This window comes from Rhinoraja longicauda, chromosome 8 (genome assembly GCF_053455715.1).
Source record: "Rhinoraja longicauda isolate Sanriku21f chromosome 8, sRhiLon1.1, whole genome shotgun sequence".
Lineage (NCBI taxonomy): Eukaryota > Metazoa > Chordata > Chondrichthyes > Rajiformes > Arhynchobatidae > Rhinoraja > Rhinoraja longicauda.
In genome coordinates, this window is record NC_135960.1 from 12,877,322 (window position 1) to 12,896,537 (window position 19,216).

Consider the following 19,216-nt stretch of genomic DNA (forward strand, 5'->3'; position numbering starts at 1 on the left):
CCCTAGATGAATTATCAACAGAAGTCTGAATTGAAGCCTTTTCGTGCTACAAAACAATCCTCTATTGACACCAGTTGCAAATGAAAAGAACCAACAAGTCACTCAAGGACCTGATCCAACAAGATGAATCAGCTGAACCTTGGCTACATTTCATCTTATTCCTCAAGGATAACCTCAAGGATAACCCCATTGTTACATAACCTCACTCTTGGCAGCACATCTAACTGTTAATCGTATGCCAACTAAAGACTACCGTTTTCTCTATACTCACCACAACAAATAGTTTCTACAAATGAAGTTAAAATTCACTTTTAGACTTATGTTCGAATTTTTAGATCACACTAAATTGGATGTGTGGGAGAAACAATTGATAATTTATACTGCATTATTATTGAAAGCATTGACAATTACCCGTCAACATATAAGAAATGAAGGTGAATAAATCAGTAACATACATTTGCTTTAACTCATTGTGTTCATTTGACAGTAATATGACATTTGAAGGAAGAGAAAGAGGAAAAGATCTGAGGTCCTTTGTTACAGTGACTGAAGTCCATAAATGAATTCCAATTAATGAAGGAATATTTTTCCTATCAAGGAATGAGATGTGAAGTCAACATTTATCAGCTCATCTGCAAAAAGTTAATCCTGCCAATCATCCTAAATATCTGTACAATTAGATGAACATCTTTGCTCTCCTATCAATCATTCCCAGACTCAAAAATCTTTGAACTTTAAGGACAATGAGGGCAGAATCTTTGATGCGATCTACGAGGCTTCAGGCAAAACTCTATATAATCAATAAAGTGAATGCCCATGAGCTCCAAGTAATAAAAGCAAAATTGTCTCTTTAAGAGCTGGAAAAGATAATGGTTACCAACCGTTTGTGAATGGAAGGTCATTTATTTGTAAATGCCAAATTTAAATTATTTGCAGGTGCCAAAAAAATTGGACCAAGCAGTTGAGATTTGAGGTACATGAAGTTTTAATTACAGGAAAACAATAAGAAGCAGCAGCAAATGGAGGTAATGCATTGGGAAGAGCAAACAGTGAAAGGTCCTACTGCAGTTGTATAGGGCTCTGGTGAGACCGCATCTGGACTATTGTGTGCAATTTTTGGTCTCCTAATTTGAAGGACATTATTGCTATTGAGGGAGTACAGCGTACATTCACCAGGTTAATTCTAGGGACTGGCATATGATGAAAGAATGGGTTGGCTGGGCTTGTAGTCACTGGAATTTAGAAGGATGAGACAGGATCTTATAGACACATAAAATCCTTAAAGAATTGGACAGGCTAGATGCAGGAAAAATGTTCCCCATGTTGGGGGAGTCCAGAACCAGGGACACAGTTTAAGAATAAGTGGTAGGCCATTTAGGACTGAGATGAGGAAAAACTTTTTCACCCAGAAGGTTGCGAATCTGTGGAATTCTCTGCCACAGAAGGTAGTGGAGGCCAATTCATTGGATGTTTTCAAAGCAGAGGTAGATTTAGCTCTTGGGGCTAAAGAAATGAAGGGATATAGGGAAAAAGCAGGAAAGGGGTACTGATTTTAGATGATCAGCCATGGTCATATTGAATGGCAGTGCTGGCTCAAAGGGATGATTAGCCTATTCCTGCACCTATTTTTCTATGTTTCTAAAATCAAAAATATTTGATTAGCCCCTTTGTCTGCTGATTTGTACAAAAACAAAATATTTACTCTAAAATATTATTTGGGAGGTTCCTTTTCATATTAGTTGGTAGATATGCAAAGTTCAGTATATTTAGTTTAGTTAATTTAGTTCAGTTTATTTCAAATGTACTGAGGTACAGTGAAAAGCTATTTGTTGCATGCTAACCAGTCAGAGGAAGGACTATACATGATTACAATCAAGCTGTCCACAGTGTACAGATACAGGATAAATGGAATAACATTGAGTGCAAGATAAAGTGCAGTAAAGTCCAATTAAAGATAGTCAGAGGGTTTCTAATGAGGTAGATGGTAGGTCAGGATCGCTCTCGAGTTGGTATTAGAGATGGTTCCAAAGGAGAAAAATTGAGATGGATAGAAAGATAGCTATAATATACTTGATAATTTATTTTTGAAATGTGTGGGAATTCATGTTTTCAGACAGTTTTACCATGCTTTGCGTGAATTACCATATTTTCACAATTCGGGTATTTGGTTGATCTATGAACTCGGACAAACAGGATCTGCCACTGAGCTCTTTCAGGGACTAAGATCCAATGGTCCCTGGGCAGGAAAAAAATACTGAATTCCCTTCTACTTAATTTAAGAGCCTTAGTTATAGCCAAGGAGCACGAGTCCATTTTATCTACTCTCTGAAGTTCAGAGTATAAACAAGAGGGGAAAATATTGTAGCTGCAAGTAAATGGCTTCAATTCCAGCATTGATAATATATGGCACTATGAAATCCAGTGTAAAATTTCATACGATTTGAAATCATCACTGTGTAAATAAATGAAATTCTGGCAATCACATATTATCTATATTATCTAACAGGCAACTTAAGGGACTGGAAAAATGGACCCTGCCCCAAGGAAACGTGTCCCTTGATCTAGGGTGACATTTCATTTTATGTTGATTAATAACGAAACCAAATTAGTCGTTCATCTTACCTCGTGCTACTGTGCTCCCAGTTGGACTTCGCTTTGTGCACAGGGGACGACTGTTACAAAAGCAGATAACATGATTAAATTCTGTTCATGTGTTTTTTTAAATATAAAACACAAGTAGAAGTAAGAATAATCCATCTGGTCTTTCAACCAAGCTCCATCACTCAAAGATCATGGATGAACTTTTACCTCAACATTAAGTATATTCATCACTACTCTCAATTTTCATAATATCAGGAAATCTAGCAATCTCAGTTTTGAATGAACTCAATGACCAAGTGCCCGCGGCTCTCTGTTATAGAGCATTCCAAGGTTTTCATTACCAACTAAGTGAAGATAGCCCTCCTCTTCTTAGCTTTATATTAAACCTTACTCTTAAACTGTACCTTCTGCTCGACTCCATAGGTAGGGGAAACATACTCCCTGCATCTAGTTTGTCAAATCCTTTAAGAAGTTTTTATAATTCTTATTAGTTCTCCTCACATTCTTATAAATAGCCCCAGTCTCCTCCAACAAATCTTTACTGCAGTTCTTCTATTGCAAGTTAATCCTTTCCTAAGGAAACCAAAACTGGACACAGTACTCCAGATGTGATCTCGTCAAGGCCTTATATAAATACAACTTGTCACTTCTGCAATCAAAATCCTCTTGCAAACTCTCTTATAAAAACTAACATCCCATTGATCATAAGATCATAGATCGTAAGACATAGCAGAATTAGGCCATTCGGCCCATCAGGTCTACTCCGCCATTCGATCAAAGCTGGTCCACCTTTCCCCTCTTAATCCCATTCTCATGCCTTCTCCCTGTAACCTTTGACAGACCTTGACCTCCTGACTGTCCACTACACGCCCATTTTGGCATTCCATGTTGCACATAAAAGGACCAAGTCCTTTGAACATGAACACTATTTAATTACTCACAATTTAACAAATACGCGGCTTTTGTTATACCTAACAAACTGAACGGCCTCATGTGTTTCCTGTTTTATTCTATCTTGACAATATCCAACTGAAGACTCTTTCGATCTTCCCCCATATTCACTATTACAGCCTCTGCACACCCAGTTCAATATTATTGGAAAACCGGAAAATATTATTGATCCTCTAAGCCTAATTGGTGACATAAATCCTGCATAGCTGGGCCCAACCTCTGACCCCTTTAGCATCCCACAAGCCAGTCTCCCAACATGGAATAATCTTTTATTTCTACTCTTTGCCCAATAATCAATTCTTGATACATGTTGGCATATAAACACCCACTCTAACCTTGTTGATAAACATCTGGTGAATTACTTCATCGATAGCCTTCCAAAAATCAGTGTACATCACATCCATTTCATAGCTGGAAAAGTAACTCTTGCCCGATTCAAAGCACAAACTTAAATTTCCAATTTAGCTCTGGCAGATGAGTCAAATCGATATTATTTATGCTGCTTGCACAAATTGGACTCCAATAGCTTCAACGTAAAACATTGTACCATTTTTAAACTAGGAATGCTGGTATACCATGGTTCTTACTTTAGACTTTCTTGAGAACTAGATGACGAGCGATCAGACTGAGGCAACGAAACAATGCTGTCTGAATTTTTCAAGTGGGACTGTAGAGGCTTCTGGTAGGAAGGTTCCAATGAATTGAACAAGACTTCAGCTTCTCTACTAAAATGGCTGTGAAAATTCCAATACACTCTAAAAAATGGAAAATAAAGATTACTGAATTAGCACTCATCTCAATTTGCATTCAAAGTTGCATACTCGAAAAAATACAAACTGAAATTAGCAGAACATAGAAATATGTCAACCACCCAGTTGTTTGTAGGTTAATTACCTAAAATTGGAGAGTTCCCATGTTCATACCGTAAGGTTGTAAGCTACCCAAACTTGTTCCTCTAGTATGGGAATGGGAAGGGGAATTAAAACTGTTAGTAACTGGAAGATCCAGCAGGCCTTGGCAACCGAGCACGTGTTCGACGAAACGGTCATCAAATCTTTCAACATACGCTTGGACTCGCTTACTAAAGGAGGCCACATTGGTATCGTAAAAGAGCCAGAGAGGGGTGAATGTGTGGAATTTATTGCCACAGATGGCTGTGATGGCCAAGACATTGGGTATTTTTAAGGCAGAGATTGATAGGCTCGATTAGAAAGGGCGTCAAAAGTTACAGGGAGAAGGCAGGAGAATGGGGCTGAGAGGGAAAATTACATCAGCCAAGACTGAAAGGTTGAATAAACTTGATGGGCAGAATGGATTAATCCTGCTCCCGCGTCTTTTGGTCTTGTGGAAGAGGTTAGAAGAGGAGCATGTGAACCTCTGTTGCTCCTGGAAGGACTGCGGTGACCCAGGACCAGTGTTCTACATCCTGCGGATGCAGGGGCAAGTACCTGGGGAGGGGGTGGTTTGGATAGGAAGGCATGACTGAACAAAGGAGTTACAGGGGAGCAGTTTCTGCAAAAGGCGGAAAAGGGCGGAGATGGGAAGGTGGCTGAAATGTCAGAAAATTATGTATTGGATGCGGAGGCTGGTGGGGTGAAATGCAACAACCAGGGAAACTCTATCCTTGTTCATCCAGGGGAGGGGGACGAGAGCAGAACTATGGGACACAGAGGATATGCGGGTGAGGGATCCATCTATGACAGCAGGGGGGAAAACCTCATTTACTAAAGAGAAACTTAGATTGTCAGCACAACTACCATTGTTAGATAAAGATTTAAACGCGGACTTATTTCTTTGCTGAAAAATTCCAACTCAATTGATGAATGATATTGGGTGCTGGACTTTAGAATGAACATGAAAGATTTAGAACAGGACCCAGAGATGTACTCAAGAGATAAGGCCTTCAGCTTTGTCAACAGTCTGAGTGGTGCTCCCCGAGGCAAAGGTTACAAGGATTCTGACAGATGTTAGAAATCACAAGGGTTATAGATTGATAGACTGTTTCTGCTGATGGAAAGATTGTGAGGCAGAAGATATAGAATTAAGGTAATTGGCAAAACTGAAAGAAACGTCAGGGTGTTTGAAAGAAATGCAGCAAGTGGTTACTGTCTGGAATGCTCAAAAGGTGTCAGAGTAGAATGATTCAATTATCATATTTTTAAAAGAGCTGGGTATGTATCTGAATGGGGAAAAATATATGGCAATGGGAAGAGTACAGGGGAATTGGCTGTAGTTGCTCTCACAAATGCTTGTACAGCCGCCGTCTCTGCTGTGATTATTCAATGCATACATTAGGTCAACTCAAAATCGTCTTAGTACAGGCATGTAAATTGAAATTGAAAAATGCTCTACATTGCCCAATTACTAATCTTTGATGCTGTTATCCGTTTATTGCCGCATGCAAATTTATTCTGTTAATGTCAGGGCATCGTGAATTAATGGAGTTAATGGCCTGGAGTTTGCTGGTGAATCTCTTTGCTCATGTCCCAAAAAATCTGAAATGTTCACAAACGGCCTAATGTGTGGCCTCATGCCCAATTCACACATGTGCAAATCCCGAATTTAACAAAAGAGCTACTGTGGCATCTTCAACATGCTCCACAACAAGAATGCCCATGGAACATGGTGCACAGATCTTACAGAAATCCCCAGCATTTGGGGATTCTATCCCCACTGGGGATAGAAACAAAATGTTTTTGGACCAAACTGAAAGTTAGACCAGTTTTGACAGGGAAGCTATTTCAATGGGGAATGCAAGGTTGCGGCTAAATTAATCATGGGAAAAAAAATGAAATTGATTATTTAAAAATACGTTTAAAAGCATTAGTGAGCAAAAGAGGTTTAAAGATCTTATCAATGTTACTACTTTGAATGCTTTGACATTTAAAAAATTGTAATGGTGTGTTTCATATTTAATAGTTTTAAATGTTTTGGAGAAACCTCAACAGCTTAAAAAGTTACAATAAAGACAGTCGACTTTCTTCCAGGAGGTGATTATCAGCGAGCTCTTTCGTTACTGGACCCCAGACACTTTGGGTAACAAGATCTCCAAGTTAACCAAATGGGGTGGGTAATCTGTACTGACCAAATCTGAATCAATATTTGGAATGTTTATTAAATCGAGACTCTGCATATACATAACTTTTGCAGTATTTTAGAGCAAAAAGTACACAAATGTTTAAAAAAATCCATCCTGCTATATGTGCAAAGAGATTCTTGTTGCGAATTTAAAACAGAAGGACCTTTGTTATAGACTCTTAAAAGATGATTTTTTTAAAAAGGGACAGAGAAATTTTCATCGAATTCTGTGGCATCTACTTAACAATTCCTTGTCAAGTTCAGTTTTCTATAGTAAACCAGGCTGATGTGAAAGCCTGAAATACTGATTGTGGTCAGTCACAGCAGCAGCCAAGAGCAGGTCTGGAATTTTTTTAGTAAATGTCCACCCATGTTCAATGACATCAGGAACAACTGGAGAGAAATTAGAAACATGAACCTTGCTACTTTCTCATTGCCACAGAGAATGAAGCAACAGCTGTGTTTCTCTGACCAACCAAGCTGAACCAAGTCAGCACAAGCAAACTAAACGTGGGGTCATTCTCATTACTATTGCCTTTGCAAATTTAGTCTTAAAATATCAGCCAGTTAAAACCAAAACTGTGGCTGATGTATAGAGAAACTCAACATTTGTACAATACCACCACCTTCCCCATAACAAAGAAAACAAATATTTCAGAACTGCAACCACAGGAAAGATGTTCTCAGGCTGTAGATCATTCTAATTTTGCTTTACATCACAATTATTCTTCTCATAGCACTGGGTTAAAGACCATTAACGTTATGTCCTGACAGTGAGATCCGGCAACTTTAACTTTAAAAAAAGAAAATTGATGGAAGGGAACAGAAAGCTTTTAATACGGACACTTCTCAGTGACAACATTCCAACAATTCTTGTCTTGCCTAATATTTCTGATGGGAAGAATCCTAAAGTTTGGACAAAATTGTACTACAGTTTATACCATCAAGTATCCTAATAGCATCCAAATTTTCTATTTTCTTTTCAAAGGATTAACAAACATTTGGTAAATCAAAACAAATAAAATATTCCATCAAAACCAAAATCAATCTGAACTAAATATTTAAAAAAACATTTTGTTAATGAATAGCTTTACAGTGTACATTTTAACACAATAATATAATACAAATTAAAATAAATGTAATAACACTAATCTCACATAGTTAAAAAACAACTTACTTTCGGGCTTCTAGTCTTACTTCTGAATCAGCGTCATGGATACCCTTCTTTATAGTTTCAACCAGCAAAGATGAATGTCTACAGAAAAAGGACAGCATTACTATAACTCAAAATGTTTCATTGCAAACCAGCAGCTCAGTTGTACACATTTACTTTCCTAAATATTACTGTTCAGGATAAAATCTATTAAACTTCAGCACAATAAGCAGTATAATCCTTCCAAAGTTCAACTTAATGCCATACAGCGTTTTGAAAATAAAAAAGGGTGAAGCTTCATTCTGCATTTTCAAGGGCCATCCTTCCATTACTATGGAAACAGCATTGCTCTTGCCAATTGACTTATTTAAATCCTCAAGTACCATACTTTTCTAAAGAACACAGTGGTTTTTTCCACTAATAAACTTATCAGCCCACTAAATCCATGTAATTACAAAAGAATATGCAGCACCTCCCACCCACCATCTTACCTCATTTCAGTTATCATTTAGCTGCATAATCCTCAAAAATTTGATACCATATTGCAAGTTTCTATTTTAAACAATGCCTATGAGCAACACCTAAATAACCAGTAGGCTGTTCAGTTGAAAGGCACAGAACTTATTCCTTGGTTGTTTACTTACTTTTCTAATGAATGCGTTTGCCAATCCAGCAGCAACCTTTCCAAAAATGCAAATGAACGCCTATCAAAATAAAACATTAGTTTGTTAATAGAAAACACCTACAGAAAGTGTAGGCAAGTAGAAATGATTCAACATTCAAGTATAGATTAATTATATATCTCTATACAGTCCATGAAATGGAATGAAATGTGTCTGAAAGGTATTTTATTATCTAGAAATGATTAGAGAAACTACATACAATGTCGCTCACGTAGCTATTTCAGGAGCATTCAACTTGAAACCTATTTCACAGGTTTGTGAACCAAACTGCAATGTGCAAAATAATTATACCAAACTAAGGAATATTATTGACAGTAGCAGTACAGCTTAATTGCACTGGGATGAAAGCCAGTTAATTACTGACCCAGCATTCTTGATCGTTTACTGAAACTTTAAGGGCTTCTGAAGAAGAATATTACTTTTAAATTTTGTGATTTAGATAGAGCATCACCCCCTTTGGTCCCCTCACACAATGGGTGATAGGAGTTTGGAAGAGAAAGACAAACTAATTGAGTTAAATTTTGGCAATGGATATGGGAAGGGGAAATTTTCCAAATTTCTTTTTCCTATTCATCAGCTTTTGATCTGGCTCACAGTCTCTTCCATAATTGGCTTCTGTGAAGCAAAAACGATACATACACATGGGATACAAGCCCAGAATATGGAAAGAGTAGTTAGAGCTAAAGATCTTCTCCTGAACATATTAGGTTTATTTGTAATTGGCTCATGGCGTGATTAATTTTGCATCCATGATTGATATTTGAAAGCTTCTGATCATTTTAAAAAAAAAAGGGATGCCAATTGAAACAGCAAATCCCAGATTCTGTTATGCACCTCAAGGTCCGCAGCATGCGGCACATCTTGATGGCACATCTTCAACATGCACATTGCATAAACTTTCAAATTTAATATCCTTGGCCTTTGCCTCATATCCTTTGCCTCATATATAATCAATGAGGTAATTCATGAATTTTTACCTAAGCAGTTCATCAACAGAGAATCAGAGCAAAAACAGATTAAAACATACCTCCGAACTGCCACAGACTTTGATGCGCAGTTGCTTGAGATAACAGGTATTAATCTATGGAAGTGGGTATGCTGGAAAAGATTTTTTTCAAGAGTAAATGCTAGGCATATTATTGTTGCAACTACTCATTAGTCAGTTGGGCAATATTTTCTTTTAAAAAAATGTCTAACTTTTCATGCCCACTAACTCCTTGGTTTCCAAAATGGTCTCCATTCTTAAAACCTAAAAATACTGTACTCTATGCACACAAAATGATCATTAAAAATGGTTTCCATTCTTAAAACTTAATACTCCACTCATTACAAAGACAAAAAAATGCTGACATATTTAATACTTGTTTTAAAAGGCTCATAAACAGTGAGGAAGGTGGCTCACTGCAACAATATTTTCTCTTTTTCATCCATTAGATACATCATTTAAACAATTCTGATTTACCCAATTTCACAATGGTAAAGATCAAAGGTGCACTCAATTGCTTATATAGTATCTATCTACCTTTATCTTAGAAATATTCAAATATCTGCTTCCTTTGGGTTCTTTGGAACAGAAATCCACAATTATCAGGAAAAATAAACTACACCTCATCTGACTTCAATTGGCAGCTCTTTAATTGTTGTTTTTATAAATTACCCCATAGTTCTAGATTTTTTCTATTTAGAGAAAACACATATCCACCTGTCAATAACTCTCCAATCTTATCAAATCCCCACTACTAAACTCCAGCAGATACAGGATTCAGCTGATCAAACCTTCCATAAAAAGACAGCATGCCCATTCCAATGCATGAACATCCTTCCAATAATGGGACCACGACAATACACAGTAATTCAGGTGTAGTCAATAGACAATAGGTGCAGGAGGAGACCATTCGGCCCTTCGAGCCAGCACCGTCATTCAATGTGATCATGGCTGATCATTCTCAATCAGTACCCCGTTCCTGCCTTCTCCCCATACCCCCTGACTCCGCTATCCTTAAGAGCTCTATCTAGCTCTCTCTTGAATACATTCGGAGAATTGGCCTCCACTGCCTTCTGAGGCAGAGAATTCCACAGATTCACAACTCTCTGATTGAAAACGTTTTTCCTCATCTCCGTTCTAAATGGCCTACCCCTTATTCTTAAACTGTGGCCCCTTGTTCTGGACTCCCCCAACATTGGGAACATGTTTCCTGCCTCTAACGTGTCCAAGCCCTTAATAATCTTATATGTTTCGATACGATCTTGCTAATGGTCTTGCTAATGGTCCATACAACAAAGCAATTTCCCTGCATTTATAACAATCTGCTAGCTTTTATTACTTACTGTACCTGCAGACTAGCCTTTCAAGTGTTGTGCGATAGGATACACAAATGTTTCTAAACAGAGTTCTATGATCTACCAAAATTTAGATAAAGTGCTATAGTAATTTTCTTGTCATAATGGTCAACTTCATATTTTCCTCATTTTGCATTTTATTTGTCTTATCCTTCCCCTCAAACCTAATTTCGGTAGACATCTCCACACATTCCCAGCAATGGTTACTTGCCAAAATGCTCTGGGGGCCTACCTAATTTTCATCCCCAAATCAAAGATTATGAAGACTTACTGTAGCACTTCCCATTTCTTTAACTCACAAGATCAACTAACCCAACAGACTAGAATTCAGAATCTGCTGATCACTGTATTTACTTGGCAACCAGAGGAAAATCTTGACAGCAATTTTTAATATATTCCATCTTGAATAACTAATATCTCAGATGCAAGATGTTAAACATACATATTTATCATGAAGCAAATTTTAAAGAGTTAGGCGCAACTTCATTTTTCTGTTTTTTACTGTTAATAAAAAGCACAATGCAATTAACAGACAACTAGAAATCAGAACACAACACTTTACGTAAAACCTGGGCAGCAAACTAAAACTTACTTCGGCACCAAAATATCTTTTTGGGTTGATGTGCTATTTTCATCAAAAGTATATTTTAGCTATTGGAAAGAAATGCCTTATCAACTAGCCCATTTTGGGAAGTAAAATAATATATTGCAAAAAATACATTGCATATTTTATAAACTTACTTGAATAATTAATCTGATAGCTGCTATACCAGATGTGGCTATAATTTTGGCACTATTAGAAATAAGGTTGAAAAGTGTTGGCATAATGGATTCTGCACCATGATCAAAACGATTTCCCAGAACGGATGAGAGATACCTGGAGAAAACAGTTTGTTAATAAGTTTTGGGGTGATTAAATATTTGGAATTAATAATAAATCTATTTATAAATAATAAAAATTTCCACAAAAATAACACCATTTCAAACATAGTTTTTTAAAATTACTCCAATAACTCTTGGAAGCAGTTCCTTGTTGTCACTTGTGCTGATGGTATGCTATTTTGTGAATGTACCAACACATTATTGAACTACCAGTACAAATATGTGTATAATGTTTTAACAATTAATTTATGCTGTGCCTTCAACCAAAAACAAAAGACATCCCAAGACACTTCATAGATACATGTGCAGAAATGAGCAACGGGAAACTGTTTCTCAAATAGTTCACAGAACCTTTCATTCTTGCCTGGGGAGGTTGATAGAGCCTCAGCTTAGTCATTGTGAAGGAAGCACATCTGACAGCAAGATATTTTATCATCAGTTCACTGCATAGTGTCATCCCAGATTATGTACGTGTGTCTCATTTTAGAACATCAAACTCATAACATACTGACACAAAGGCATGAGTGCTATCTCCGAACAGAAGTGACACATTAAACTGGAGAGTTGCTGGCTGTCATTATGCAAAAGTGGCCCTCAAGTAACTTCCTGTCTGAAAAGAAACCTCCCGGCAAGTTTATTTAACAGCTCAATCTTCATTCAGTTATCATAATGTTGACAGCATTAGTAGGTCCCTGACAATTTAGAACTGCAGAATGGCACTGAAACACAAACATCATCACCCAGGGGTGAGAGAATACCATTGGATGCAAGAAAAGATCATGAAATATTACATTGGATAAACCAAAGAGCAATAATGTGTATTCTGGGGCATCGTGTGAAAAATAAGCTGACCAGAACGCTGAATTAGATTGTCTTTGAAGGGTGCAGAAAAGACATACAGAAATATTTTTATGGATAGTGGAGAACCCACTGTCATTCTCTTTAATACAGCGAATGTTGAAAGACAGATTGATTTAAGTATTCCAAATCATGAAGTGATCGGACAAAATGAATAATAAAACTGTTTCCGTTGGCATTAGCCTCAAGAACCAGAACAAACAAATTTGAAGTGACTGACAAAATGAATGAAAGGCTTTCATTCAGTAGTTATGACCTTAATTGCACTAGAAGGATGATAGAAGCATATTAGCCATGCATTTGTACGAACTGTACACCGCAAGGGCCAGGAACCGAGCGGGCAAGACCATCTCTGACCCCTCTCACCCTGGCCACAAAATATTTGAAGCACTTCCCTCTGGAAGGCGACTCCGGACTGTCAAAGCAGCCACCGCCAGACATAAAAACAGCTTTTTTTCCACGAGTAGTAGTTCTACTCAATAGCCAAAGTCTGTAGTCTCTTTTTTGCTCTGGTTTATTTTCACCCACATGTTTAGACGGTAATGTTGTATCTTTATTGTCTTGACGTGCTTATGCTTTATTCTTAATTGTTAACTGTATGTTTGTGTTGTCATATGTGAGCGGAGCACCAAGGCACATTCCTTTTATATGCACATTCTTGGCCAATAAACTTATTCATTCATTTCCAAAAGAAACTGCTTAAGCACTGAGAACAAAATTCAGAGTTTTGGAGAAAGAGTTAGAGAATTTGAAGAACAGTATAATTGTTACAAAAATAAACTTTTTATGCCCCAATGATTTTATAACCATTCAAGTTAAAGTGATGGCTGAATGTAGCCAGTTGGAGATCTTCAAGGAAGAGAGGAATAATGCATATTCAGAGAGAGTGTGAAAGGATCACGGTGATGAGGGAAATGATAAATTACGTATTCACTTTACAAAGACTGGGGGATGTCTAGAGGTAAGGTTGGAGTTGCAAAGTCAGGGAAACAGGAAGAGAGAAATAAACTGTAAATCTAAGATGCAAGTTGTAAACTATATGACTTGCTTGACTAAATCTAGGCAACATTAAGAAAAAACCCAACAAAGGACAGTTTATATTGCTAATATCAAATCACTAATGCCCATCGCCGGCTATAAAGTTTATTGCTTATTTGATTTTGACTAATTCAGTATATTTCCAAACCTACCCTAATGTTATACAGGCTTCACGCACGACTTGAGAGCGTAGGTCTTTTGCTGATAATTTGAATGCACCGTCTAAAAGCCGCAGATGTTGAAAGAAAGATTCATGTTCTGTTGCTCCACCCATTATCAGAGACCTGACCTTCTTAAGCTGAAAACAAGAAGAATTGTTTTGTAAGCAAATTGTATTTTTATGGGGAAGTTAGCAAAGAAGATTAAAATTAAATAAGATATTTAAATGTCTGGTGTCTTGAGGGAGGGGGGGGGGAAGAGAGGGAGGGGGAAGAAGAGAGGGGGGGGGAGAAGAGAGGGGGGGGAAGAAGAAGAGGGGGGGAAGAAGAGAGGGGGGAGGAAGAGAGGGGGGGAGGAAGAGAGGGGGGGAGGAAGAGAGGGGGGGAGGAAGAGAGGGGGGGAGAGAGAGGGGGGGAGAGAGAGGGGGGGAGAGAGAGGGGGGGAGAGAGAGGGGGGGAGAGAGGGGGGGGAGAGAGGGGGGGGAGAGAGGGGGGGAGAGAGGGGGGGAGAGAGGGGGGGAGAGAGGGGGGGAGAGAGGGGGGGAGAGAGGGGGGGAGAGAGGGGGGGAGAGAGGGGGGGAGAGAGGGGGGGAGAGAGGGGGGGAGAGAGGGGGGGAGAGAGGGGGGGAGAGGGGGGGAGAGAGGGGGGGAGAGAGGGGGAAGAGAGGGGGGGAGAGAGGGGGGGAGAGAGGGGGGGAGAGAGGGGGGGAGAGAGGGAGGGAGAGAGGGGGGGAGAGAGGAGCAAGAGAAACCCATCCTTTGTGCCTGCTCCACAATTTAACACCATTGGGACTGCTCATTTACTTCAATACCATATCCTTGCCATTACACAGCTAGAAATCATCCATCTCCTGAAATATATTTAGCAACAAACCTCAACAACCCTTTGTGGTATCAAATTTCACGGGTTTTCACTAAAAAAGTGAAGACATTTCTCTTCCTCAGAGTCCAAAATCTCTCACACTGTAACTTGAGACTGTGACCACTTACTTGTTCGAGACAACACAGTTAGGGGAAGCATCCTCTTCACATCTAGTCTGTCTGTCACCATCAAAATGTAGCAAATTTCATTTACATCCTCATTCATTCTTTAAACCTAATCTCTCCACCTATGACAGTCAGATGATTCCAGGAACCTACATTGTATTCACACTGTAGCAAGTTTATATTTTCTTAGACCGATCTGGACAATTTTGGATGATATAGTTGCACAGCTAGTAGATACTGCCTCACTGCTCCTGTGTTTCAGGTTCAATCTGGACCTCGCGTGCTGTGTGAAGGTTACATACTTTACCTGTGACCATACGGGTTTACTCTGGGTGTTCCGATTTCTGCCCACATTTCAAACACACACAGTTTTGTAGTTAACTGGTCTCTATAAATTATCTGCATCGTGTAGTTTTCAGAGACTTGAAAGGAATTTGTGGGAATTGAATAGTGCAGTCCAGGGTGATCTTCAGAATTTCAAATACCAAATTAAGTTAATTAGTTTAGAAAAATGTCTTGCTTCGGAAGGTTTAGCTATTTGATTAAAATTCTAGCATAAACAGATGAGAAAAAGATTATCACAATTCGTGCCTATTTGCTGTTATCTGTAGCAGGTGCTCTTGGTTAGAGAAGCAAAAAAGGCCAAAATTCCTGTTCAGACCATCAAGTGAGTAAAGAATCGAGTTGAACTCAATTGATGGTTCTAATCCCAAAGCTAAATACTTATCTTCAAGCCTAACAAAATTGAATTATCTTAAGTGCGAGGTACTGCATTGAAACAGATACCCATGCAGACGGGTGTAATAGATTGCAAGGTAGAGGTCTAAATAAAATAACAGAAAAGGAAATATTTTCTTTTTCAGTTGTACTGTAAACAAATTGCTCTCAAGGGTTAGTTATGCATTCCATTTTTCCACACCACTAAGTATATGGAAGTGTCTCCCCAAAAGTGGCATTTAATTATTATTTAGTGTCCATACCCCAAATTTAAAATAAAACAAATTTCAAAAACAAGATTTTTTTTAAATATTCCCAATTTGCGACATATTTTAACACATCACAAGGGAAAATCTATATACTAAAACTCTCGTTTGTTATCTTGTTTGTGACTGAACTTCAGCCAAAACGGTACACGATAGCGCGACAATTTTAGGCCCACCTTACTCACCATTGTCACTTTAGTGATAATGCAAATAGTTTTATTGAAATCGGTGTTATATTTTTTAAGTTTTTCACATTTTAAAGTTTAAAAGGAGGGGAGGGGGAGGGGGGAAGGGGGAGAAGGGAGTTGGAGAGGGGAGGGGGGGAGGACAGGGTGCTGCACTAATGCAGGAGAGGTTTGGGCCCAATAGTAATAACTAAAAATTCAAAAACTTACAGCAGTTACTCTCTGTTCCCATTCATGCTTATCATCTGATAAAACTTCCCGAATTTTGTTGACGGATTCTTCAAGATCCCTGTTTGAAAAAATCTAAATAAAAGACACCATTCAAGTTAATGAGTTGCATCAGAGGTTTATTTTTGAAAGGTTTTTTTAGCCTTATTATTTTCATTGACCAAAGAAACAAAATTGAACTGGAGCAACAACTGACAGAGTATACATACAAACGTACTTATATAATTCTACGAGTGTAGCAAAATTTCTCAAGGAGCTTCAAGGTAGGGCTACCTAAAACTGGACATCTGGCCTTAAAAGGAGCAGCAGATTAAGAAGCATCATAAAGGAAATGAAGAGACAATATACTAGTTTAAGAGAGGATTCTAGGGCAGAGTGCCTTGTCAGCCAAAGGCATGACTGGCCATGGTAGAATTATTAAAGTCCAAGAAAGAGAAAAAGTGCAGATATTTAGATTATTATTAACCAAGACAAAATTGCAGTTGTACTCCAAAGACGTACAGGTTTGTAGGTTAATTGGCTTGGTATCAGTGCAAATTGTCCCCAGTGTGTGAAGCATAGTGTTAATGTGCAGGGATCGCTGGTCAATGCAGACTCGGTGGGACGAAGGGCCAGTTTTCGTGCCGTATCTCTAAACTAAACTGTAAGGGAACGACATGAAGTCAAGAGAAGGTAAAATAAAGGTGTTGCTGAACAGCAATACTGTTAGCTTCTTGAATTTTTGATTAACAAAAATAGGCCATTAGAATGAATTAATCAGGTCCAAAACGAAAAGATCCATGTTCCTGTAAGTCTTCCAAAATATTTTGTGACACTCTGAATTAGCAACAGAACTAACACATATCTACACTTTCCAAATAACAAATGTCAGGTTCTCAAAAGTATATGGCTCCAAGATATAAGCAGCCAGATTTACCTGAATTGTCGGAACCTCCTCAAATGCTCGGATAAAATCGGCCTCGTCGACAGCACCCGCCGCCTCCTTGCCTATTGAGAAATAAGTAGCAAATTAATAAACAAAAGCTGTGTTTGATAAGGTTTGACAAAAGTTTGATCTTTGAACTAGAGGAAAGATCTCCCTCTAGGAAGCCATTTCTTTTAAAATATCAGTTTAGAATTCCAACATTTGTGAATTTTGTGCTCACCATAGCAAGAAATTAATGTTGTGAAACTGAATACATTCATTTTCAAAGCAGCGACAAATCTAACCAAATACTTGGTCCCCCAACTCCTCAACCTTTCTGATTACAGCACAATGGCCTCCATCCTTCTACTTCATATATAAGTGGCTTCTTGGAGTGAAATACTGCAGCCTATTTAACAACCAACTTTGCTGTCACGGGCAAAGTCCGATCTGATTTCACACGTAACATTTATCGGTGATGAATTAATTATTGTTCTGGTCTGGATTCAAATCTAGGGACAGGAGCTTATTAAAGCCCGCCCGCGCTCTGAAATAACAAACACCATCAGACATTGATGCTCATATAGTAAAGGCACAACTTTATTACGCTAGTGGGAGTGGGAGAGTCACTGCAAGTATGGTCACATACTTGTAGCTCCTCGCAGCAGTCACACTCAATTATTTTGTGCACTGGCAGTATATCTATACATGAGTTGTCATGGGTCCAGCTAATCACACAATCAGCACATTTCTGCACAGGTTCTTATTGTCTAGAACAGACTTGTTTTTCTCTGAAGTACAACTTGGTATTGGGCCACTTTCCTTTAGTCACAACACAGCTCTGCAAAACAACCTTTCATTCTTTAGCTAGCAATTCTAAGTAAAGCAGGCTCACCACGCGCAACATACAATCTGTCATGTACACATTAACTCTTAAACCCCCATCCTCCTCTACATTTCCTCCTTTTATCATAACATGGTAACCTCATTCAGAGTCCCCTTGAGGTACAAAGTGGTCGGAGACATTGTATAATAAGGATTACAGCGATGATCAGCACAAAGATAGAACCATAATGTAATATTGATCCCCAAAGTGCACCGAACCAACTAAAAGGCCACCAGCTACTTCCTTCATTATACCCATGCACCTGACTCCCAATTTTCCTGATCTCATTAACCTCTTGGGGTATATGGGCTGCTAAATTGGTTATGTTGGAGGATTCATCAGGGATGTAGGTGCAGCATTCTCACCCTATTATGGCACAGGTTCCTCCTTTTACGGCCAAAATAAAGTCCAATGCCATGTGATTCTGCAAGGCCATGGTGCGGAGTGCAACCAGCTCAGTTGTCACAGAGGAGAGGGCCTTCTGGGTATCCGTAAGAGCATCCGCAGTTTCATTAGCCAGTTTCTCCATAGCCGATGCCATGTTGATCAGTTCTCATGAGGCGCGGGCCGTCCCATAGAAGGGGAAGGCAATCATCCAAAACCGTTCAGATTCTGATATGCCTCGTTTGGACCGCAAGGGGAAGGATAACTCGGCCAGTTGTGGCACCATACGCATGTGGAGGACCACGTAGGCCTGATAACAACACCCACACCATGGTTTGGGCCTTCTCCGCGATCCCATGCCACCAGGTGGCATTCCTGGTAACCAAGGGTAAGCCCACGAATCACACACCAAATAAGCTCCATTAAGGGGTCTAGGAGGGTCTGCATCCATCATGGTGTCACAGGAGCTGTTTCCCAGAAACATCCCGCTTCCCTTCGCTAGCCTTTGAGCGGTGGCTGTACGTGATGATGTGAGAGTCCAGGCCATTGCTCAGGGAGATGGGAGCCGTGTCTGCTTTGCACAAAGTATCGCTGCTGTGGCTGAAACTGAGGATTATCGCTATCCACGGAGCTGGTGCTCCTGGCATTGTTTAAGGAGTCGGACTTCTCCTCCGACTGCAGCGGGGCCTCGGCACGGGCAAAGTCAGATCTGATTTCACACGTAACACTTATCAGTGATTAATGAATTACATTGTTCTGGTGTGGATTCAAATCTAGGGACAGGAGCTAAAAGACCAAGACTTCCCCATGATACCATCAGTAACAATTCTGAAATTGAAATCTAATACAGCACTTTGCAACAAGCAGTAATCACGCCGCATATGTTAGATGACAACACTTTACATAGAAAGAAATAT

At 39.0% G+C, this 19,216-nt stretch overlaps 1 protein-coding gene across 1 annotated transcript in view; it reads right to left on the reverse strand.

The window, feature by feature from the left end:
* Window positions 1–19,216, reverse strand: part of clasp1a (cytoplasmic linker associated protein 1a) — a 179,052-nt gene that overhangs the window by 91,365 nt on the left and 68,471 nt on the right. The window contains exons 10-18 of the mRNA XM_078403342.1: window positions 17,042–17,112; window positions 16,108–16,200; window positions 13,737–13,882; window positions 11,548–11,683; window positions 9,494–9,564; window positions 8,428–8,487; window positions 7,808–7,885; window positions 4,140–4,307; window positions 2,623–2,672 (exon numbers count right to left, since the gene is read on the reverse strand). Of these exons, the coding sequence (XP_078259468.1) occupies window positions 2,623–2,672; window positions 4,140–4,307; window positions 7,808–7,885; window positions 8,428–8,487; window positions 9,494–9,564; window positions 11,548–11,683; window positions 13,737–13,882; window positions 16,108–16,200; window positions 17,042–17,112 (873 nt within the window). The remainder of the gene's footprint in view (window positions 1–2,622; window positions 2,673–4,139; window positions 4,308–7,807; window positions 7,886–8,427; window positions 8,488–9,493; window positions 9,565–11,547; window positions 11,684–13,736; window positions 13,883–16,107; window positions 16,201–17,041; window positions 17,113–19,216) is intronic.